Source organism: Ahaetulla prasina, chromosome 1, assembly GCF_028640845.1.
Source record: "Ahaetulla prasina isolate Xishuangbanna chromosome 1, ASM2864084v1, whole genome shotgun sequence".
Lineage (NCBI taxonomy): Eukaryota > Metazoa > Chordata > Lepidosauria > Squamata > Colubridae > Ahaetulla > Ahaetulla prasina.
In genome coordinates this window covers 119,478,331-119,502,910 of record NC_080539.1, presented here as the reverse complement: position 1 = coordinate 119,502,910, position 24,580 = coordinate 119,478,331, and the positions used below count along the sequence as shown (strand labels likewise).

At 39.4% G+C, this 24,580-nt stretch overlaps 1 protein-coding gene across 1 annotated transcript; it reads left to right on the top strand.

The window, feature by feature from the left end:
- Positions 1–66: 66 nt before the first annotated feature.
- On the top strand, positions 67–21,902 carry QRSL1 (glutaminyl-tRNA amidotransferase subunit QRSL1). Its single transcript, XM_058174450.1, has 11 exons — positions 67–213; positions 4,490–4,649; positions 6,216–6,314; positions 10,260–10,356; positions 10,447–10,623; positions 11,571–11,746; positions 11,847–11,959; positions 14,650–14,842; positions 18,867–18,984; positions 20,088–20,293; positions 21,568–21,902. Exons 1-11 carry the CDS (start codon positions 178–180, stop codon positions 21,774–21,776), a joined length of 1,584 nt encoding a protein of 527 aa, XP_058030433.1. The 5' UTR covers positions 67–177; the 3' UTR covers positions 21,777–21,902.
- The last annotated feature ends 2,678 nt before the right edge of the window (positions 21,903–24,580 follow it).

Here is a 24,580-nt window from a genome sequence, read left to right as displayed (position 1 = left end):
TGGACCAATCAAATCTCAGCATGCTTCGATGCTGAGAGCGCCGAGCCAATCAGCGATCTCAATGATACAAATGCTTACCAACATGGATGCCCCCATAGGTGCCTTCCTGCAGTATCGGTAACAGAAGTTCGTACAGCGAGGACGGTCTGCGGGTCCCTCGGAATCTTCCATCCCGGGATGCCGGGCAAAATGCTGCGCGCCTCGCTCCGAGAGGTGCGTCGTCGTCGTTGTTTTTGGCTGCTCCGGGAGTTATTTCTGGCTCTACAGAATAGAATAGAATAGAGTAGAATTTTTTATTGGCCAATTGGACACACAAGGAATTTGTCTTGGTGCATATGCACCTAGATCGGGGTTCTCCTTCTGCATTTGGGGGAGACGCTTGATGTTCCAAGTATACTTGGCATACAAAGGATAGAAATCCAGATAATTCAGGACTTTCAGTACTGCGTGGTAGGTAGTGCCTTTCCAGGATTATTGTTTTTGTTTTTTTTAGGTTGCTGTTGTAGTATGGGTAAAATAACGGATGTGGGTGGTAGAAATCCAGATGGCCAGTAGATGACAGCAAAGGGATATGGAAAGTTCAGATAGTAGTTCATTCGGATTTTTGCAGGGCAGCCTGCAATCTTGGCAGTGCAAAAAGAAACCATAGAGGTCAGTAGTATACACACACACAGAGAGAGGCAGAGACTCAAATAGCTACTTATGCTCAACATGATACAAATACCTTACTTGCTCACTAAATCCATACAAAATAAACCATCTATTTATATTTACATAAGAATATAACTGAACATAAATGGACTCCAGAGGATAGTAGAGGACAGGAAGGCCTGGAGGAACATTGTCCATGGTGTTGCGATGGGTCGGACACAACTTTGCAACTAAACAACAAGAAGAATATAACCCGTACAGTTTATATAAGAGTAACCCCCAGTAAACACATTGAGGCCCTTTACGCACAGAATTATGCTATTTGTAGGTTATTTGTTTAGCATACGGCACATTATACATGGACTAACAATATAAATTTACATTTCATTTGTAGGTATATTATGCTTTTTTCAATGTGATGATAATATAATAGTCGTGTTTGCAAACAGGCAACCATGTATGTACAAAACTGAGAGGCTGCAAGGGATTCTATACTGTATTTGGTTATCTGATACTACCACGTTGTAGTGATGACATGATTTATTGAGAAGATATATTAGTATTTGTAGTTAAAAATGGAGCATAGTCTAAGATAGCAGTGGGGACTTTATTCCCCAAAAGCAGGACAAAATCTAAAAAATGTAATCTAGAACAATCCAGGTGGCATTTGAATTCCTGTAAGGAGAGCTGCCTTTTGCAGAATATATCAAAAATTCATTCATTTTTACATAAATAAGCATAGGGATTCTACCATTACGTTAATATTCTGGAATGCATTTATTTGTGGATCTCTTATTCCTATTGCCTTGGCAAATACACACACACACATGTGTATGTATGTATGATATACAGTGGGGTAAAAAAGTATTTAGTCAGCCACCAGTTGTGCAAGTTCTCCCACTGAAAAAGATGAGAGGGGCCTGTAATTGTCATCATAGGTATACCTCAACTAGGAGAGACAACATGAGAAAACACATCCAGAAAATCACATTGTCTGATTTGTAACAAATTTATTTGCAAATTATGGTGGAAAATAAGTATTTGGTTACCAACAAACAAGCAAGATTTCTGGCTCTCACAGACCTGTAACTTCTACTTTAAGAGGCTCCTCTGTTCTCCACTCATTACCTGTTTTAATGGTACCTGTTTGAACTTGTTATCAGTATAAAAGACACCTGTCCACAACCTCAAACAGTCACACTCCAAACTCCACTATGGTGAAGACCAAAGAGCTGTCGAAGGACACCAGAAACAAAATTGTAGACCTGCACCAGGCTGGGAAGACTGAATCTGCAATAGGCAAGCAGCTTGGTGTGAAGAAATCAACTGTGGGAGCAATCATTAGAAAATGGAAGACATACAAGACCACTGATAATCTCCCTCGATCTGGGGCTCAACGCAAGATCTCACCCTGTGGGGTCAAAATGATCACAAGAACGGTGAGCAAATATCCCAGAACCACATGGGGGGACCTAGTGAATGACCTGCAGAAAGCTGGGACCAATGTAACAAAGTCTACCATCAGTAACACACTACACCGCCAGGGACTCAGATCCTGCAGTGCCAGACGTGTCCCCCTGCTTAAGCCAGTACATGTCCGGGCCCGTCTGAAGTTTGCTAGAGAGCATTTGGACGATGCAGAAGAGGATTGGGAGAATGTCATATGGTCAGATGAAACCAAAGTAGAACTGTTTGGTAAAAACTCAACTCGTTGTGTTTGGAGGAGAGAGAATGCGAGTTGCATCCAAAGAACACCATACCTACTGTGAAGCATGGGGGTGGTAACATCATGCTGTGGGGCTGTTTCTCTGCAAAGGGACCAGGACGACTGATCCGTGTAAAGGAAAGAATGAATGGGGCCATGTATCGTGAGATTTTGAGCGCAAACCTCCTTCCATCAGCAAGGGCATTGAAGATGAAACGTGACTGGGTCTTTCAGCATGACAGTGATCCCAAACACACCGCCCGGGCAACGAAGGAGTGGCTCCGTAAGAAGCATTTCAAGGTCCTGGAGTGGCCTAGCCAGTCACCAGCTCTCAACCCCATAGAAAACCTTTGGAGGGAGTTGAAAGTCCGTGTTGCCCAGCGACAGCCCCAAAACATCACTGTTCTAGAGGAGATCTGCATGGAGGAATGGGCCAACATACCAGCAACAGTGTGTGAAAACCTTGTGAAGACGTACAGAAAACGTTTGACCTCTGTCATTGCCAACAAAGGATATATAACAAAGTATTGAGATGAACTTTTGATATTGACCAAATACTTATTTTCCACCATAATTTGCAAATAAATTCGTTAAAAATCAGACAATGTGATTTTCTGGATGTGTTTTCTCATGTTGTCTCTCCTAGTTGAGGTATACCTATGATGACAATTACAGGCCCTCTCATCTTTTTCAGTGGGAGAACTTGCACAACTGGTGGCTGACTAAATACTTTTTTACCCCACTGTATATGTATGTATGTATACGTACACATACACACAGAACTTGTGGTTATGTATGTATGATACATACATGTGTGTATGTATGTATGATATATATGTATGTATGTATACATACACACATACATACACACAGAACTTGTGATTTAAGGTTGAAAGGGTAAGAGTATGTGAGAATGACCTTGAGGGACTAAGGGAAGAGATGGTGCCTAAAAAATTATCATACAAGAGGATGAGATTTTAGTTATGTAAATGGTCAGAGAAAGAAATTTAGGAAAGACCTGCTTAATGGATCAAGCAGTTGATAATATTTGGCAGGAGATTTGTGCTTTCAAATTTGCAAGTTTTTGTTAATGTAGTAATATAATAAATGAAGTAGAATTAGCTCATCTGGTTGTGTTTCTTGTCTGGTTTACCAGGAGGGAACCGGTAGAAATTAATTTATCAAAAAATATTTTGTATCTCTAGAACTCCCCAATGAATACTTAAAAAGGGTTGAACCGCATTTTTCAGCTTGCATTGTAAGAAATTTCATAGTTCTTTAACTCATGTGACCTCCTCTTATCATTAGTCTTGGTTTCAGATATAGCACATGTTAATACAACCATAGAAAGAAATGTTGTGGTTAAAGATGTAAATGTGATGTTAAACTTTATTTCTAACATATGTTTTGTGAAGAGTTTTGGTTCTACTGACCTTGGGGTTCAGTGAAAAAGAATAATCTTACATAAATAGAAATTTGTCCTCCTGGTACTATGGAATTGATTCACGATACAAATTTGTTACCTAGAATTGAACTACCGTATATACTCGAATATAAGCCGATCCGAGTATAAGCCGAGGTCCCCAATTTTACCCCAAAAACTGGGGTAAACTGGGGACTCGAGTATAAGCCGAGGAGGAAATGAGGCACCTACGGTTGAAACCCTCCTCCCTCAGCTGAGAAGGCTGGCGGCTCCCCGCCCGCCCTCTCACTGCACCGCAGGGCTTCCCAGCCGTCCGGTAAAATGTGAAAAAAGAAAGAAAAAACCTCGGTATAAGCCGTATATACTCGAGTATAAGCCGAGGGCTTAAAAAAAACTCGAGTATAAGCCGTATAGACCCGAGTATAAGCCGAGGGGACGTTTTTCAGCACAAAAAACGTGCTGAAAAACTCGGCTTATACTCGAGTATATACGGTAATTCTCTACTAAATGGATATTACATGGGTGTTTCTCTTTTTTTTTCTACTTTTTTCCTTTCTCTTGCATTTTTTAATGTATTTTAATCATCACAAATTATATAGGCTTTCTTCACTCTATAACTATATACTATATATATATAAAACTACTATATAACTACTATATTTTCTGTTCAAATTATTATACTTCTTTCCTTTTTTTCATTGTCATTTCAGATTTCTGCAGCACTGAAGAAAGGTCATGTCAGTTCAACCGAACTTTGTCAGAAATGTCTCTCGTTAATAAAAACTACCAAATTTCTTAATGCTTACATAACAGTAACAGAAGACACAGCATTAAAACAAGCTCAGGCATCAGAGGAGAGATACAGACAAGGTAAGATACTACTACCAAACAGTTGCTCTCTCCTAAAATTGTTAGTCTCTGAGCCTAATATTTTTTCCTCAAGAGAAATAATATTATCATAAGAAATATACCACTACTAAATTATTCTATTTATGCAACAGAAAAATCTCACTTCTGTTTGTTTAAAGTAACTGTCTATGGAGGTTCTCTGTTTAAAGTAACATTATTTTTCTCTGGGTTTCTCAGAGGTTGTAAATGTCCCACATATATTTGCTGGTTTAGATGTTGTCATGCTTCACAGGAAGAACTTAATATATGAGAGCAGGTAGTTTTTAGATTAGATGTTGTGTTTTCATAGATATTCCTATCTGAGAGAGAATTTATTGTTGAACCTATGTATCAATATGGAATTTCAAAACAATGTACACTTACTTCCCTTTACCTAGAGTTACCTAGAGTTGTAGACTTAGTTCATACAAAAAGCCCTAATATGTCTTGTTTGTGTTTAGCATGACATACAAACCCAAGAATATGGCTTATTGTGTTGTATGAATCAAATGTGTTGTATGAATCACATGTGTATATGTTTCAAAGTTCCACTGGCAGTTTACACACACACCATGCCATCATGTGATCATATTTTAGACACTTGGCAGCTGATCCCATTTACAGCTATTTGCGGCATCCTGCAGTCACATGATCACAATTTATTACTTTTTTGGCTGTAAACCAGTGTTAACTTATAGTTTCAAACATCCATAGGGTACAGTGGGTTTGCTTAACAACCACTGTGTTCTTCTAATGACCAATGCAAAAAGGGTTGTAAAGTCAGACACATTCATGGAGCAATCTGCTTAATGATTGCCATGACTTACAACCATAATTCTGGGCTTAGTTACAGTTGTTAGTTGAGGTCTACCTATATTGTATTGTGGAGTTATACTGTATTTTTAAAATCTTTATTTACTATGAATAGAATAGAATAGAATAGAATAGAATAGAATAGAATAGAATAGAATAGAATAGAATAGAATAGAATTCTTTATTGGCCAAGTGTGATTGGGCACACAAGGAATTTGTCTTGGTGCATACGCTCTCAGTGTACATAAAAGAAAAGATACATACAAGAATCATAAGGTACAACACTTAATGATAGTCATAGAGTACAAATAAGCAATCAAATCGTATTAGGAAACAGTCAATCTAAATCGTAAGGATACCCCCAACAAGGTTACAGTAGACAGTCATAAGTGGGAGGAGACGGGTGGTTGGAGCGATAAGATGATTAGTAGTAGTGCAGACTTAGTAAATAGTTTGACAGTGTTGAGGGAATTATTTGTTTAGCAGAGTGATGGCGTTTGGGGAAAAACTATTCTTGTGTCTAGTTGTTCTGGTGTGCGGTGCTCTATAGCGTTGTTTTGAGGGTAGGAGTTGAAACAGTTTATGTTCTGGATGTGAGGGGTCTGTAAATATTTTCACAGCCCTCTTTTTGACTCGTGTAGTATACAGGTCCTCAGTGGAAATTACTAGCAAAATACTCCCAAATAACTCTGACAAAACACTGATTTAATAATCCTTGTATTCTTCATACTGAAGGTAAGCCATTGGGTGATTTAGATGGTATTCCTGTTGCTGTAAAAGACAACTTCAGCACTGCTGGCATTGAAACAACATGTGCATCCAAGATGTTAAAAGGTAAAGTAGATTTTTTTTATAAAAAGTCCATACTTTAGAGCTCTGATTCTTAGTGTCTTAATTGTCTCACATTAATCTAGGGGTTTTAATTGTGAAGCCTTTCATCATTTTGATAGCAGTGCCAGAGTTTTGTCATAAGTTCATCAAATTCCAAATAATATTTCCTTACTAATTTTTGAATAAAAAAGTAATGGAAAAAGGTAGGGAGAAAATCCAATATAGCTAATAATTTATTTATTTTATTTATTTATTTAATCGTATTTATATACCGCCCTATCTCCCGAAGGACTCAGGGCGGTTCACAGGCACTTAAAAAACACAAAACACAGAAATACAATATAAAACAATTAAAAAACTTATTCTATAAGCCCGTTAATTAAAATATAAGAATAAAAGCCAATTAAAACCCATAAATTTAAAATCTAGCTCAGTCCTGCACAATTAAATAAGTATGTTTTAAGCCCGAAGGTCCGGAAGCTGACGAAGTCCGGGGGGTAGTTCGTTCCAGAGGGTGGGAGCCCCCACAGAGAAGGCCCTTCCCCTGGGCGTCGCCAGACGACATTGCCTCGCTGACGGCACCCTGAGGAGACCCTCTCTATGAGAGCGCACGGGTCGGTGAGAGGTATTCGGTAGCAGTAGGCGGTTCCGTAAATAACCCGGCCCAATGCCATGGAGCGCTTTAAAGGTGGTCACCAAAACCTTGAAGCGCACCCGGAAGGCCACAGGTAGCCAGTGCAGTCTGCGCAGGATGGGTGTTATGCGGGAGCCACGAGGGGCTCCATCTATCACCCGCGCAGCCGCATTCTGGACTAACTGTAGCCTCCGGATGCCCTTCAAGGGGAGCCCCATGTAGAGAGCGTTGCAGTAATCCAGGCGAGACGTCACGAGTGCGTGAGTGACCGTGCATAGGGCATCCCGGTCCAGAAAGGGGCGCAACTGACGTACCAGGCGAACCTGGTAGAACGCTCTCCTGGAGACGGCCGTCAAATGATCTTCTAAAGACAGCCGTTCATCCAGGAGGACGCCTAAGTTGCGAACCCTCTCCATCGGGGCCAATGACTCGCCACCGATGGTCAGCCGCGGATTTAGCTGACTGTACCGGGATGCCGGCATCCACAGCCACTCTGTCTTGGCGGGATTGAGCTTGAGCCTGTTTCTCCCCATCCAGACCCGTACGGCCTCCAGACACCGGGACAGCACTTGATAACCGTTGGGGTGGTCCGGTGTAGAAAAGTACAGCTGGGTGTCATCCGCATACAGCTGGTACTTCACACCGAAACCACTGATGATCTCACCCAGCGGCTTCATGTAGATGTTAAACAGTAGGGGCGAGAGGATCGACCCCTGCGGCACCCCACAAGTGAGGCGCCTCGGGGCCGACCTCTGCCCCCCCCTCAACACCGACTGCGACCGGTCGGAGAGATAGGAGGAGAACCACCGATAAACGGTGCCTCCCACTCCCAATCCCTCCAACCGGCGCAGCAGGATACCATGGTCGATGGTATCGAAAGCCGCTGAGAGGTCTAATAGGACCAGGGCAGAGGAACAACCCCTATCCCTGGCCCTCCAGAGATCATCCACCAACGCGACCAAAGCCGTCTCCATGCTGTAACCGGGCCGGAAACCGGACTGGAACGGGTCTAGATAGACAGTTTCATCCAGGTGCAAGGGAAACTGATATGCCACCATACTCTCTACAACCTTCGCCGCGAAGCGAAGGTTGGAGACCGGACGATAATTACCTAAAACAGCCGGGTCCAGGGAAGGCTTCTTAAGGAGGGGCCTCACCACCGCCTCTTTCAAGGCGGCCGGGAAGACGCCCTCCACCAAAGAAGCGGTCGTAATCGCCTGGAGCCAGCCTCGTGTCACCTCCTGAGTGGCCAGCACCAGCCAGGAGGGGCACGGGTCCAGTAAACACGTGGTGGCATTCAGCCTACCCAACAACCTGTCCATGTCCTCGGGAGCCACAGGGTCAAACTCATCCCAAACAATATCGCCAAGACCACCCTCGAGCATCTCACCCGCATCACCGCAATCTTGGTCCAGACCATCCCGAAGCTGAATGATTTTATCGTATAGATAACCGTTAAACTCCTCAGCACGTCCCTGCAACGGGTCATCCCGCTCCCCCTGGTGTAGGAGGAAATAAGAATAAGAATAAGAAATAAGAATAAGAATAAGAAATAAGAAATAAGAAAATACAGTTGTTATTTATCCATAAAATGCAGCCCCTGTGATTTTGAGACATTCCAGACTACTTTTTTAGGCTTTAACTGATCTCTGTGGGCAGTAAGTGAGCAGGAAATTGAGTTCTGTCATTAATAGCAGGAAACCAAGCAATTAGTTAATTTAAATTGCTGGTTTCCTGACGCTATGGGCAAGACAACAACAGGATTAAAAAAAAATTTTTTTTTAATGTAGAAATATGGGACCATAGATAACTGCCTGCCATTGAGGCAGATCAGGGGTTCATCTAACCAAGTTTTTATCCTTGTCTCAAATAACAGATTGAAATTGAAATTTTGCAAACTACATGCTGTAAGACTGAGCCACATTTCTTATTTGTGGAGTCTGCTTAGAATAATGTCTGCATTATTGATTTCTGCATTATTTATTTAAAAATTTGTTGCCCATATCACCGCAAGGTGAAACTTTTTATATTATACTTTTTGTTCCAGGCAATTTTTTGATGTATGTAGTTATGTCATTGTAACAACATAATTTGTAAATTTCAGTTGAAATCCGGTGTTATTTTTCTGCCTATGGAATAACTCCACCAGCAAAACTGGATCCTTTTTTGCAGCCTTACCCCATCTGTATTTTGCAGGAAGAGGAGAGAAAGGCTACATTGTGAAAAGCAGAAATTTGCTCGTGTGATGTGGATGTATTCCAAAGTGCAGCACTGATTTTATAGTTTGAACTTCTCTTGCGACAGTATATCACAGTGATGGCTAACCTTTTTGCCGTCGCGTGCCAGAAGCAAGGGGAGTGCGGGGGGGGATCGTGCGCATACCTGCCCATACCCATAATTCAATGCCCCCCCCCACGCATGTGTGTGTGACTCCCCACGCATGCATGCACAACCCCCCTGGGCCTTGTTTTGGGCCTACCTGAAGCCTCCAGAGGCCAAAAATGGCCCGTTTCCTGACTTCCTGTGGGCCCAGTAGGCTCATTTTTCATCCTCCCCGGCTCCAGATGCTTTCTTGGAGCCTGGTGTGGGCAAAAATCCCCTCTCCCACCCTCCCAGAGGCCCTCCAGAGGCCGTAAATGGCCCATTTCCCAACTTCCGGTGGGCCCGGTAGGCCCGTTTTTCACACTCCCCAGGCTCCAGAAGCTTTCTTGGAGCCCGGGGAGGACAAAAATGGCTCCCCTCCAGAGGCCCTCCTGAGGCCGAAAACCCTCTCCCAAAACCTCCATGTGAGCCCTGTACTTACCAGGAATCCAAAATGGGCCAAGTGGAGACTCTTGGGAGGGGAGGGGCATCGTGGACAGGGCCAGTCAAAAATCAGCTGCATATGCGCTGGAGCTGAGCTAGGGTAACGGCTCGTGTGCCCGCAGATATGTCTTCATGTGCCATCTCGGGCACGTGTGCCATAGGTTCACCATCTTGGGCATATCATAATGGAGAACCGTGGTGGCGCAGTGGTTAGAATGCAGTACTGCAGGTTAACTCTTACATTGCCAGGAGTTTGATTCATTCAACCCTGACAGTGCTCAAGGTTGACTCAGCCTTTCATCCTTCCGAGGTTGGTGACATGAAGACCCAGATTGTTGGGGTGAGGGGAATATGCTGACCCTGTAAGCCACTTAGAGAGGTCTTTTTGACTGAAGACTCAAAAATCAGTCAGATATATCAGATTAATAAAATATTTTTTCAATGGTAAAACACTCTCAATTATTACAAGATAGAGTCCTTAGCCAATCCAGCATTTACATTTTTTTCAGGTTATATCCCACCATACAATGCAACAGTAGTTCAGAAATTGCTGGATCAGGGAGCTGTACTGCTTGGAAAAACAAATCTAGACGAATTTGCCATGGGGTAAGTTGAATTAAATTCTTGAAAGGCAAAAAACAGCCCTCCTAATAATTCACAATTCTTAAAATTTCCTTTTCGACTTGCTCATCCTAGGTCTGGAAGTACAGATGGGGCATTTGGGCCAGTGCGGAACCCCTGGAGTTATTCAAGGCAGTACAGAGAAAAATGTGCACCAACCTCCCCTGCTCACCCCGAGGATACCGGCTGGCTGATAACTGGAGGAAGCTCTGGTGGCAGTGCTGCCGCGGTATCATCTTTCACGTGCTTTGCGTAAGAGGATCTCACAATCTGGAATTTAGAACATCGTAATACAGGTGGTCCTCGGCCTACAACAGTTTATTTAGTGACTGTTCAAAGTTACAACGGCAATGGAAAAAGAGACTCATGACCAGTATGACCGTTATAGCATCCCTATGGTCATGTGATCAAAATTCAGATGCTTGGTAATCGACTCATACCAGTATTTATGACGCTTGCAGTATCCCGGGGTCACATGATCCCTTTTTGAGACCTTCTGACAAGCAAAGTCAATGGAGAAGCCAGATTTAGTTAGCAACAGTGTGACTAATTTAACAGCTAAAGTGATTCACTTAACAACTGTGGCAAGAAAAGTCGTAAAAATGGGGCAAACTCACTTAACAAACGTTTCACTTGGTAACCGAAATATTAGGTTCAATTGTAGTAGTAAGTCGAGGACTACCTGTAGCACTGCTAAGTACCATTTCAAGTTCTTTTTAAAATACAATGGAATTAAAAATATATTGGAATACAAACTTGCCTCTCCTGAGAGCTGAAAGATGAATGGTCCAGTACAAAATCTAAACGTTACTGGTTGGTCACACACATTTTAAGTGTAGCTTGTCTGTTTCTGCCCTCAGCAGATGATAATATCGGGTCAATCTTGTCAGGTCAGACATACTTAATTCGTGGATAGGAGGCCATCAATAAATTTCAGAGCACCAGGATAGGGTGAAAATAAAATAAATAAAAAATACCAGAAGAAGGTAATGGTAAAGCACCTGTGTGTGTACTGTTGTTGAGAAAACTCCATGGAGTCCTCAGGAATTAACTGGAAGGAAATGTAATTATGTCATTCATTCATTCATTCAAAAATGGCTTTCAGATAGCAGATATAAAAGGAGAGCCTAATGGGATACAGTTTTGTATTTGTTTCTGATTGCCCTATTTTTTTTATTATTATTATTATTCAATTGCAGGGCTCTGGGATCTGATACAGGAGGTTCCACAAGAAATCCAGCCTCCCTCTGTGGAGTTGTCGGTCTAAAACCCAGCTACGGCCTCATTTCCCGCTATGGTCTCATCCCACTTGTGAACTCAATGGATGTCCCAGGAATTTTAACCAGATGTGTTGATGATGCAGCTGCTATCTTAGGTACAACAGTTATATGTTTTCTTAGGCATTTGTCCCAAGTTAGTTTAGTTTAGCAGGTCTCTTTTTCATGTTACCTCATGTGCTATTCCATTTCTTTCAGGTGTTCTTGGCGGGCATGACCCGAAAGATTCAACCACAGTGCAAGATCCCTTTTGTCCATTTCAGCTACCTAACTTGGTAGATATGAAGAATCTTTGCATTGGGGTGCCTAAGGTAAATGGGTGCATGATTAGTGAGCATTAAGTTACATTAAATGTAATACTAAATTGCATTAAATTAAGAAATTAGTGAGCATTAGGTTAGTGAGCACTAAATTTTAATTTAAATTAAATTAAACATGTGAGCATACTCTTCTATCTTTGATACATGTTTTCAACCTACAAAAGTAATAAAGCCAATACAGAAGACAGAAACTCTGTGCCTCTCCAAATCTTGCTGGAGTACAGCTTCTGCCAGTCTTAAGATGATGAATAGTCAGAGATAATGGGAATTTAATAGGAGTTGCCTTACACAGGTTCCTTATTCCTAGTTTAAGGAGTATGGCACTAATTGTATTATTATTTGGCATTACATTTTGTGTTGATTGTACCGATTCAACATCATTTACCAAAAATAATGTGAAATTTAAGCTTTTTATGGCAGATGTGACTCCAGATATTACTAAACTAATCTTGCACGATCCAATCTGGGTTGGTTACCAGGACCAAAGGTTGAGAGAGAAATTCCCTAAAGATGGGCTCCAGCATGAGTCCGAAAGCTCAGAAGACTAAATCTCTGGTGCCACTGACTAATCCAAATTGGATCCTGCAAGATTAGTGTAGTAAAATCTGGAGACACATCTGCCACACCTGGTGACTGACCCAGATTGGATCCTGCAACATTATCCTGGGACACATATATTTGCCTTCATTTGTAAACTAATCTTCCCAGCTGCATGAGGCACTACTGGCAATGGTGATAGATGCTAGAAATTGAAATTCACAGTGCATGAAGAGTAATACGACCATCTCATATTTCAAGAATAAAAACACGTATTGCATGTTTTAGAGACGATCGTGAAATTTTTGGTTATATTGTGATAATTTCAAATACCTTTCTGTCCTCTGAAGAGATACATGCCAGCGCCAGAGTAAAAATATGAAGGAAATATGTGGTCTTTTTCTTTCAAAACTTTTTTTTCCTTTACAAAAATTTACATTTCAAAACCAAAATCTTGTATTCAAAACTCATGTTTGTATATAATGAAGTTATCTTAATGAATGATAATGAAGTTTGTAGATAATGAAGATAATGAACATAAGACCAAAGCCTATGATTTATCATTTTCCATTCACTACTTAAATAAATTGAGAATTGATTTTTTTATATATGTATGTATGTATGTATGTGTGTGTGTGTGTGTGTGTTTGTGTGTGTGTGTCTACACACACACACACATACACACACACACACATTCTGAGATTTATGGGAACTGGAATCCATACACCTGGAGGGTGTCCAGATTTATGGAGGCTATTAAAAAGAATTCACTGTACTGTTACAGAAAGAAAAGCATGTGGAATTAATGAACATGGCATTGGAACACGTTAAAAACATATCCTTTATTCAGTAAAGAACAGGGCTGAAATGGCAGCTTACTTCCGTTTAGCATCTATTTGCTATTGGCATTTCTGCAGATTAATGTTGTTCAGAGTTATTTGTTAGGAAAAAAATAGGATAGCACTAGATTTGATAATTGTGTAACAGAAGAACTTAATCTTAAACCTTGCTTTTTAAATTTCAACTGGTCCTAGTTAACATGTTTGTTTGTTTAGCAAATATGTGCAAATGTGACTCTAATTGCATATAATACATAAAAACAACAAACAAGCAAAATATTAAATAAAAGCAGAAAAAAATTAATTCAGGATAGCATGAGAGATGACTATCATTGAACCTGACACTCATCTCAGGGGGGAAATGGCATTCTGTACTCTTCAAGGATAGCCCCATGTAGAGCTCATTATAGTAATGCATTCTAGTGGTGAGCAGGGCATGAGTAACTGTGAGTAAAGCCACCATTTAGAAGATGCATGCTCTTCTAAAGCTTCTTAAGCCTATTTTGGGATTTGTAAAATGTCTTGGAATAAGTTCTTAGCATTGTTATTCATTCCATACTTAATGACTGCTATTACTTAATATTACTTAATATCATTCTTGCCCCTGGAGCAAAAGCCCATGTTATCTCAGGATTTTCCAAAAATAAGTTAACTCTGAGATAGGCTGCAGTTTAATTTCAGACTCAGGGCCAACTTGGCTGCCCTATGTAGAGAACTGTCCCTAATTCAGGTAGTCCTCGACTTACAATAGTTCATTTAGTGACCGTTCAAAGTTACAACGGCACTGAAAGAAAAACGTATGACCGTTTTTCACACTTATGACCTTTGTAACAGCCCATGATCATGTGACCAAAATCCAGATGCTTGGCAACTACTTCATACTTCTGACCGTTGCAGTGTCCTGGGGTCACGCGAATCCCTTTTGTGACCTTCTGACAAGCAAAGTCAATGGGGAAGTCAGATTCACTTATCAAACATGTTACTAACTTATCCACTGCAGTGATACACTTAACAACTGTGGCAAGAAAGGTCATAAAACGGGCCAAAACTCGCTTAACAAATGTTTCACTTAACAAGAGAAATTTTGGGCTCAATTGTGGTTATAAGTGGAGGAGTACCTGTACAGAATTAGAAATACGGTATAATCCAGACAGAAATTTCACTCTCAAACACTCTCAGATCTTTCATTGCCATCCCACAGTTCACTTGAGTATTTTTGACATTTTCAGATCAGATGAACCCTATGAAATGCTGCTGATTGTACATAACATTCTGCTTTTCTCTCCCTCCCTCTCTCCCTCCCAGGAATACCATACCGCAGGATTATCTAGTGAGACTCTAGCTGTGTGGTCCAAGGCAGCTGAGCTCTTTGAAAGAGCTGGAGTTAAAGTGATGGAAGTGAGCCTGCCCCATACCTCCTATTCCATTGTCTGTTATCATGTGTTATGTGCAGCAGAGGTAGCTTCTAATATGGCTCGATTCGATGGTCTAGAGTATGGTAAGCTTTCTCACTGCTGAATATTAAGTCGTCTCTTAAATATTGACATTTAGCGTATTTGAAACCAAACTCCATGTTGTAAAAATCTTAGTAACAAAAGATAATATATTATTAAGAATGTTGGTTCTTCAATTGACAATTCATTTGGCAATAAGGGGCCCTATAAAATACGACTTCTAGGTAGCCTTCATTTGCAACATTCTTCTAATAATGTGTTCATCTGCCTAATCCTAAGGAAGCTTGCCAGGTACAGCAATGTGACAAGAATTGCATTCACACAATATGTAAACTTTACACTGTTATTTGTAAAAAAAGAAAAACCAGTTACACACAACCAGCTAAGGCAAAATAAAATCTTTTGTATCATGGCTTAGTATGGTATGTGAAAAGAGCCATTTTGGTCTTAAAGGACTATGTGCAGAAACCCAAGTTCTAGTCTTCCTTTGGGTGGGTGACCTTGGGCTGGCCACTCTCCCTTACCCCTACAAAGAAGGCAAGAGCAAACTATGCTATGCAGTTGCTAGGAGTCACATACAAGGTTGGTTGAGTCTTAGTCAGAGTCAATAAATAAAAAGAGATTGTGGTTGATGTTACAGGAAGTTAAACGTTTTAGCAGGAGGAATCTGATATTTGGCATAGCTCCTTAATCTTATATTAAAGTTTGAGATAACAGGAAAAAAATGGATTTAACATGTTATGAATATGAGTAATATTTTGAGACATTTCAGAAAGTTGTACTACAATCTTTTTGTTTTTAGTGAGCCAGATATAAAAATAATTCTATTTCTAATTGTGGATTTGTTGATAATTTGGCACCTAGAAGTAAAAAAAAGTATTTGGAAATAATGGCCTCAGAAATTAGAGAAAACCAGTACCAGGATACAATAGGATTAGAGAAGAAATGCTCTACCTCAGGGGTCTCCAACCTTGGCAACTTTAAGACTTGTGGACTTTGCTGGCTGAGGAACTCTGGGACTTGAAGTCCACAAGTCTTAAAGTTGCCAAGGTTGGAGACCCCTGCTCTACATTAACTTTTCTTAGAGTATCTCACTTAGGCATAAACATAGAAAATATTTAGACCTGGGAGGATAATCTAGTTAGGTCCTGCTAACTTGAGAAGCTTCAGCTGTAGAAAACTGCAACAGTAGAAGATTTTGAACAAGTCTTCAAAAGAAAAAACAAGAAAGTCCAGTTGCCTCCTGAAAAAGCACCTTTTGGAGTAGAAGATTTTGCATTCAAAGGCAAAGGCAAATATTTTAAAATCCATCAATCGGCATAAAAAGAAATATTTGAACTTTTTATGTACACCTGTCTATGAATCATATCACATAGAATAGGATCATTAAATAAATGAGGCTTCGCTAATATGTTCCGGAGTAACAAACAACTTATAAAAGAGTGAGCCAACTCTGAATCAGTAATGAAATAAATGTTTAATTATAGGTGACCAAGTCTGTGCCAAGGCTTTTTTTATAACAAGAAAAGTCTCATTGAATTCAGTTGAGGCTTGATGAATGGTGGAAATAGCTTTATGATGTTTTTGGAAGAGTATTTTTATCTTGAAAGAAATATTGTCTTAGGTTTGTCCTTTGAGGAGTGATCTGATTGCAACAGAAATACACTCTTAAGCTCAACTGTGATCCTGTACTCACGTCTAACTGAAAAATCAATACATTGATTTTTCAATAGTGTTAATCAATAGTGTTATGCAATTCTGGATCATTCCTGCTTGAAAATATTTTCCCTTGCGCTTATTAAGTTTTCTGAGCACTAGAATAGAATAGAGTGGAGTGGAGTGGAGTGGAGTGGAGTGGAGTGGAGTGGAGTGGAGTGGAGTGGAATGGAATAGAATAGAATAGAATAGAATAGAATAGAATAGAATAGAATAGAAATTGAATTGAATTGAATTGAATTGAATTGAATTCTTTATTGGCCAAGCGTGATTGGACACACAAGGAATTTGTCTTTTGGTGCCTATACTCTCAGTGTTCATAAAAGGAAAGAAAAAAGGGAAAAAAAGAGAGGAAAAAATATATTCATCAAGAATCATAAGATACAACACTATATAGTTATAGGTTACTAATAAGCAATCAAATCATACTAGGAAACAACAGAACAATATAAATTGTAAAAATACAAGCAACATGGTTATAGTCAGAAGTGGGAGGAGATAGGTAATAGGAAAGATGAGAAGAAGGATAGTAGTCTTGACCATTAAGTTTTTGTGCCCAGCATTTGATTGAAGAGAAGAATGACAAAGCTAGGAAATATTGCTTGAATTCAAAATATTTATTTCAGTGTATAAAACACTATTGTACAATTGAAGTTAGAGAGCCATTGTTTGCTTAATGCCTTGTGCTATGCTCATTTTGGAAATATTTCATTCTAAATTTATTTATGAACTGTGGTGATACAATGGTTGGAATGCAATACTGCAGGCTAATTCTGCTGCCTGCTGCCTGTAGTTCGACAATTCAGTTTTCACTGGCTCAAGGTTGACTCAGCCTTCCATCCTTCCGAGGTGGATAAAATGAGGATTCAGATTGTTGGAAGCAATATGCTGACTCTGTAAACTACTTAGAGAGCGCTGCAAAGCACTATGAAGCAGTAGATAAGTGTTAAGTGCTATTGCTATTGCTGTTTATCTAAAACATTATAACCAACTCTGGGTGGCTCCCAATCACAAGTTAAAACAACATATAAAACCGTATTGAATTATAAAACTAAACTTATTAAACCATTAAAAACAACAAAAACCTGTTATCAAGTCAACCTTCTAATGTGCAATTATCCAATCTTATCCCAGTGCTTGGGGGAAAAGCCATGTCTTATGGAAGGCTGATGGACACGGTGGCTCAGTGGCTAAGATGCTGAGCTTGTCAATCGAGAGGTCGGCGGTTCAAATCCCTAGTGCCCCATAATGGGATGAGCTCCCGTTACTTGTCCCAGCTTCTGCCAACCTAGCAGTTCGAAAGCACGTAAAAAATGCAAGTAGAAAAATAGGGGCCACCTTTGGTGGGAACGCAACAGCGTTCTGTGCACTTTTGGCATTTAGTCATGCCGGCCACATGACCACGGAGACGTCTTTGGACAGCGCTGGCTCTTCGGCTTTGAAACGGAGATGAGTCTCCAAGATGAGTCTAGAGTCGGGAACGACTAGCACATATGTGCATGGGGAACCTTTACCTTTACCTATGGAAGGCTGGGAGGGTAGAGGCTGTGCACCTCAGGGGGCAGAGTGCTCCAATGGACGGGCTGCCACGGAAAAGGCATGCTTCCTAGCTTCTCCATTAGATGGCAGTATTGAAGGGAAAGGACTAGGACCTTGCCCACTTAATGTTTACCAAATCCACAATGATTGTAATATGATAAAATATGGAGCCCCAGTATATGTAGCGGTCCTTTCTACTGTTCAGTGGTTCTGTATGGAATTATTTGAGAAGTTTTCATAATTTGCATTATTGAATAGGGATATAGAAAATTTAATTTGATTATTACATCTGGATTAAACTAAGGTATGACGAAGTCTATTTCTTGTTCATTTATTTCACATATCTTTTTCTCTTTGTGGAAAAAGCAAAGTAGGAACCAAAGTTCCAGACAAGCCTTCATTTCAAATTTTGGTTTAATGTTGGCATGTAAATCTTTCAATATATTAACCCAAGTATTCTAGGTATCAATGGGAACTACACTTAATTGTAGCTCTCTCTCATTTTCCTTCTTCAGCAAGAACCAGGAAAAAGAAAGAGATATAAAAAGGGGAGGATTTCTGTCTCTTTGTACCATCCTTTTTGTGCAAGAAGGTTCAGCTCAGTCCTTCTAACTGCTAGATGAGGTGTCAGCTGTTAAAACCCATGTGAAATGTTTAACTTTTGGGCTGGTGAATAAATGAAATATAATGGGCTTAGCAACAATAAGAAGTCAGCCTTCGATAGCCTTTTATGCTGAATGGGATCGTGTAGTTTAATCAGCTTTTAATGTTTTGGGAATGTATTTGTCAACTGCAGGTTGCTTCTCCTTTTAGGGCATCGCAGCAGTGCCGAGCAGTCCACAGAAGCTTTGATTGCAGCCACACGCCGGGAAGGTTTTAATGATGTTGTAAGGGGAAGAATTCTCTCAGGGAATTACTTCTTGCTAAAACAGTAAGTTTTGCAGTAAGTTTAAGGCTCTAAGTTACAAAACCGACATTTTATTTGTTGTTCAATTAAGGGAGAAACTATGCATGGGTACAAGATTTTTTCATTTGGCCAAATCAGTATTATCATTATTACTGGTTTGGCTTTAGAATAGATGGCAAAACTCTTATACAGGCAGTCCTCGATTTACAATCACTATTGAGTTCAAAATTTCCATTGCTAAACAAGACAGTTGTTAAGGGAGTTTTGTCTCATTTTACAACCTTGGTCGCCACAGTTGTTAAGTAAACCATGTAATTAAATGAATCTGGCTTCCTTCATTGACTTTGCTTGTCAGAAGCCAGCTGGGAAGGTTACAAATGGTGATCTCATGACCCCATGCCAGTTGCCAAGCATTCTGAATTTTGATTACATAACCATGGTAATGCAACAATGGTCATAAGTGTGAAAAACGATTCGTCACTTTTGTCACTGCCATTATAACTTCGAATTGTCACTAAACAGAAGGTTGTAAATCGAGAACTACCTGTACCTTAAAATTCTGCATAATCCAGTAGGTCAAAAATTTATTTTATTTGTTAAGGGAACTCCAAAGGCAGACTTGCTAGTTAAATCCTCCCCTTACAGCCCCATTAAGATGACTGAATAAAAGGAAACTTCCAGTTGTGTTAAAATTTATATTCAGAAAGTTATTTTATATCTTTAAATCAGGGGGACATATAGCTCCTAATCCCCAGAGTTCACCCATCCTTTTTATAAAGAACTTGAAGCCCCGCAGATGTTACTAAACTGAAACTCTGAGAGAGATGGCTGGTTAAAGATAGCAACTTTAAAAATAAATAAATAAACTTCCAGCATCATTAGTAAGCGGAGGCAATAGTGATCATTGTTGGCACTAAAATTCATGTTTATTCATGTATGAGGCTCAGTGGCAAAGATGGGTGATGCCAGGAGTTTAGAGATGGCCTGATAATAAATTCAAGAGTCCAAAATCTGGGGGTATCCCAATAGTTAGAATAGTTAGCTTGGGCAATGAAAGTATTTAGGGTCCACCAGTATAATGTTCGCTGTACCTTTTTTGGTTTCTTACGGGAGTTCCTTCCCCTTAGGAATTACGAGAATTATTTCATCAAAGCTCAGAAAGTGAGAAGACTCATAGCCACTGATTTTGCAAAACTCTTCCGTTCTGGTGTGGATGTACTGCTCACCCCAACTACCTTGAATCAGGCTATGTTGTATCAAGAATTCATCAAGCAAGACAACAGGACTCGCAGCACACAGGATGATATCTTCACTCAGGCTGCCAACATGGCCGGTAAAAAAAAGCGGAAGTTTTTATTGTAGACACTCTTTGTTTTGAGAATTAAAACCAGGCAGCAATTATTTTGTTCAATACATAAAAGCTTCCAACCTTCAGGAAAATCTGGTCCTTTTCAAAACTTATTTACTGTAGAGTTTCCCATCATGACACTGTAAATGACAAGATAATATTTGTTTTTATTTATTTATTTAAAATATCCTGGAGCCCCCCATCTTCTAGCCAATTCTGGGCATCTACCAGTAAAAAGTTAAAAGAACCAAAAAAAAAACCAAAAACCAAGCTATTACGACTGAAAAACTAAACATATTAAAATGTTAAATACAACAAAGATCAGGTGCCAAGTCAGACTTCTAATAGACAGTCAGATGTGATTAACCTTGGCTTATTTGATACTGCAATCTTCCACTTTGAATACAATTTAAAGTATTGCCAATTGACACTCTGTCCAAGTTTGCATAAATCTCTATACTAGGTCAACTGAAAGTTTGCAAAATTATGTTTGATTTTCTTATTTTTTTCAGCTGATCTTGATCAGACAAAACAATAATCCCAAATAAGAGGGAGGAAATATGTAGTAATGTTTATGCCATGAGGAGTTTTGGAGGTATATGAATATGGAATAAGAACAACTCCTGAAGTTTAGTTACACCAGTACTCTGCCAAAGCTCGATCAATTACGTCTTTGAGTATATTTGTATGTAATTTTCTAAATTAGCAAGTATGAGCAAATAAATATGTGGTTGCTGAATTTACCCATTTAACAAGGGGATAATTTGTTGTGATGAAACCCACATGAAAAAACCCAAACATTTTCAAGTGATTTTTCATATTAGTTTATCCAAGCAGGAGTTTGGATAATGAGTGAGAAATTAAATTCAGTATATTTGGAACTCTTAATCGGAGGCTATAATGATGAATAGTTAGGAAGAATATTTGAACCTCAGAATGATGAAACCTTGCTCGTGCCCTAGTAAAGGACAATTTGCATCAATCATCCATATATATTTCAAGACACTAGAGATCTGGGGTTAAATCATTATATTATCTAATCATAAGTAGTTGTTGTCAATGCTTATAAAAGAAATGTTTTAAGAAGTAATGAAGGTTGGTTTTTTTATCTTAATTAAATACAGCTTGAAAAGCTACAAAACTAAATTAAATATTTGCTTTCAAGAGAAAGAGATGCTTCTACTTTAGTTTTTCTGTTGTACTGCATGTTCCTTATCAGACAATGCAAAGAAAGAAAGAAATGTTTGTTTATCTTTCAGGGTTGCCAGCTGTAAGTGTTCCTTCAGCCCTCTCAGGAAGAGGCTTACCGATTGGATTGCAATTTATTGGCCGGGCTTTTCATGAGCTGCAGCTTCTCACCGTAGCCAAATGGTTTGAAACACAAGTGCAATTCCCTGCCTTAGACCTAGAAGGAATCATGGATCCTCTTGATACCATGTCTCACCAGAAGTCAGCATTTTTTTCATGAACAATGATGGGACACTTTATTATTTACACAGTAAAAAAGATGTAGAAAAGTACAAATCTCTGTATTAAAGTGTTCAATATACTATTTTTTATAAATGAAACACTTCTTATTAAAGACTAAAATACAGACAGTAGTTCTTTTCTGATGCATTGTGACTAGCCAACAAATCAGGAATGACTCAGGGATTAAACTCACCTTCCTAATGAACCTGGATGGAATGGTGAAAGTATGGAAGAATGAGAGTCCATTCCCTCTTTTATAAAAATTACATGGGAGATGCTTTTCCGGGAAAGAAAAACAAATCCATATTTTCAGACTTGTTAGCATAGGATCAATTTACCAGGTTCTTTAGGAGGCACTGTTGGACTAGGCCAAACCTGAGGATTATCAACCAAATATTGATAGGGTAAAATAGCAAGAAGATGACAAAGGGCCCATCCGTGGACTTCCAAACAAAAGGATCCCAAATAATCATTCTCAAATCATCCATTCTGTGGTGAAACCTAAGATCCTGTTCAAAAGTTGGGGAAAAGTAACCAATTTAAGTCATTTTTTTTAAAAAATCTGCCTGCTCTTGTTTTTCTTATTACACTCTATTCACAACCAAATATTTTTTGTAATTAAAAATTGGCTTTGTTAGTTTTATTTAGCTCATTTCAATCTTTTCCCTGGCTCCAGATGCAGGCCTACATAAGTAGTTAAAGAACAAGAAGATCTATCTGGGCAGGCTGGAAGAGTCAAGACAATCAACCAGACTGGTGTCATTACCTTTTACTGAGAATCATTGAGAAAAAAAAGAGAGTTTAAATTATTTATAATACACTATTTCTATTGACTTATGCCAAGCATGCTCGAGTTACAAGTCTTACTAGGCTGACTGCTGGCTTTATTTTTTAAAAGCATATTATCCTGCTCTTTATCTTAAAAAACCCTTTTCCAGAATAACTTATATTAAAGCAGTAAAAATAAGGCAATTATTTTGCATGAGGCAAAGACTGGGGTTGAGGGGTCCAGGAAGAATAAATGAGCAAAACTAAAGCACTAACAATTAACTACTGCACCATATATTCATTAGAAGATTCTGCGTAATAGAATGGGTTCTGGAAATGGGGCTCATCACTCAAAAGAGACAGTAGAGTGGTCTTCCTTCTCAACCCCCTGCTTCTATTGCAGATAGACAGACAGATTATTGTTAAACCCATCTAGCTCTTTTTTGTTCTACAGACTTCTCCCCAGTTCGAAATAAACTTTTTCATTTGTAAAATGACACTTTGTAGACCGGTTTTTCTGTATTCCATCTTGGAAAAATGGATTTAAAATATTAATATTAAATTAAAATATATAGAATAAAGCCCATACATTTGGCTAGGCGGGAGTGCATATCTTCTGTAGTGTGTTGAATCTGCAGGACAGATAGAAATTATTCAGCAGAAAAAGTAAATGGTTTCTGAAATGCCAAACACATCACCCACTTCGACTGATCAATACCAGGGAAGATTCTGAAAAAGATAATCATGCAACGAATTAGCGAACACTTAGAAGCAAACAATAACCAAAAACCAACATGGGTTTGTCAAAAACATCATGCCAGACTAAATTTATTGCATTCTTTGGCAAAGCGACAAAATTAGTGGACCAGAGGAATGCTGTCAATATAATTCACTTGGACTTCCATAAGGCATTTGATAAAGTAGACCATAACCTACTACTGGATAAAATAGAAAAATATGGGTTAGACAGTATAACCACCAGATGGATTCATAACTGGCTGACCAACCGCACTCAACGTGTAATCCTCAATGGAACTGCATCTACATGGAGGGAAGTATGCAGTGGGGTACCCCAAGGCTCTGTTTTAGGCCCAGTACTCTTCAACATCTTCATCAATGATATGGAGATGGAGAATTCATCAAATTTGCAAACGACACCAAGCTAGCAGGAATAGCCAACACTCTGGAAGATAGGCTTAAGATAGAGAAGGATCTTGACAGACTTGAACATTGGGCGCTAGCTTAACAAAATGAAATTCATTGGTGAAAAAAGTAAGGTTCTACATTTAGGCAAGAAAAACAAAATGCACAGGTACAGCATATGTGGTACCTCACTCAATAGTAGTAACAGAGGGATCTTGGAGTCCTAGTCAACAACCATTTAAATATGAGCCAGCAGTGTGCTGAAGCTGCCAAAAAAGCCAACACAGTTCTAGGCTGCATAAACAGAGGAATAGAATCAAGATCATGTGAAGTGTTAATAGCACTTTATAATACCTTAGTAAGCCCAATTCCAAGTTTGGCCAGTTTTGGTCACCACAAGGTAAAAAAGTTGTGGAGACTCTAGAAAGTGTGCAGAGAAGAGCAACAAAGATGATCTGGGGACTGGAGACTAAAACATATGAAGAACAGCTGTAGGAACTGGGTATGTCTAGTTTAATGAAAAGAAGGACTGGGGAGACGTGATAGCAGTGTTCCAATATCTCAGGAGTTGCCACAAAGAAGAGGGAGTCAAACTATTCTCCAAAGCACTTGAAGCAATGGGTGGAAATGAATCAAGGAGAGAAGCAACCTAGAACTAAGGAGAAATTTTTTGACAGAACAATTAATCAGTGGAACATCTTGCCCCCAGAAGCTGTGAATGCTCCAACACTGGAAGTTTTTAAGAAAATGTTGGATAACATTTATCTGAAGTGTAGGAGTTCCTGCCTAAGCAGAGGGTTGGACTAGAAGACCTCCAAGGTTCCTTCCAACTCTGTTATTATATTCTATTCTATTACTGAGTTTTGTAAAAAAAAATGTATTCATTAGTGG

What these genes read in the sequence shown, in the direction of transcription:
- QRSL1 (XM_058174450.1), top strand. Translation starts at nt 178, where the DNA reads ATGCCGGGCAAAATGCTGCGCGCCTCGCTCCGAGAG. An exon ending in CTAGACGAATTTGCCATGGG is followed by an intron (nt 10,357 to 10,446) that starts GTAAGTTGAATT and finishes TGCTCATCCTAG; the next exon opens with GTCTGGAAGTACAGATGGGG. An exon ending in TGATGCAGCTGCTATCTTAG is followed by an intron (nt 11,747 to 11,846) that starts GTACAACAGTTA and finishes CATTTCTTTCAG; the next exon opens with GTGTTCTTGGCGGGCATGAC.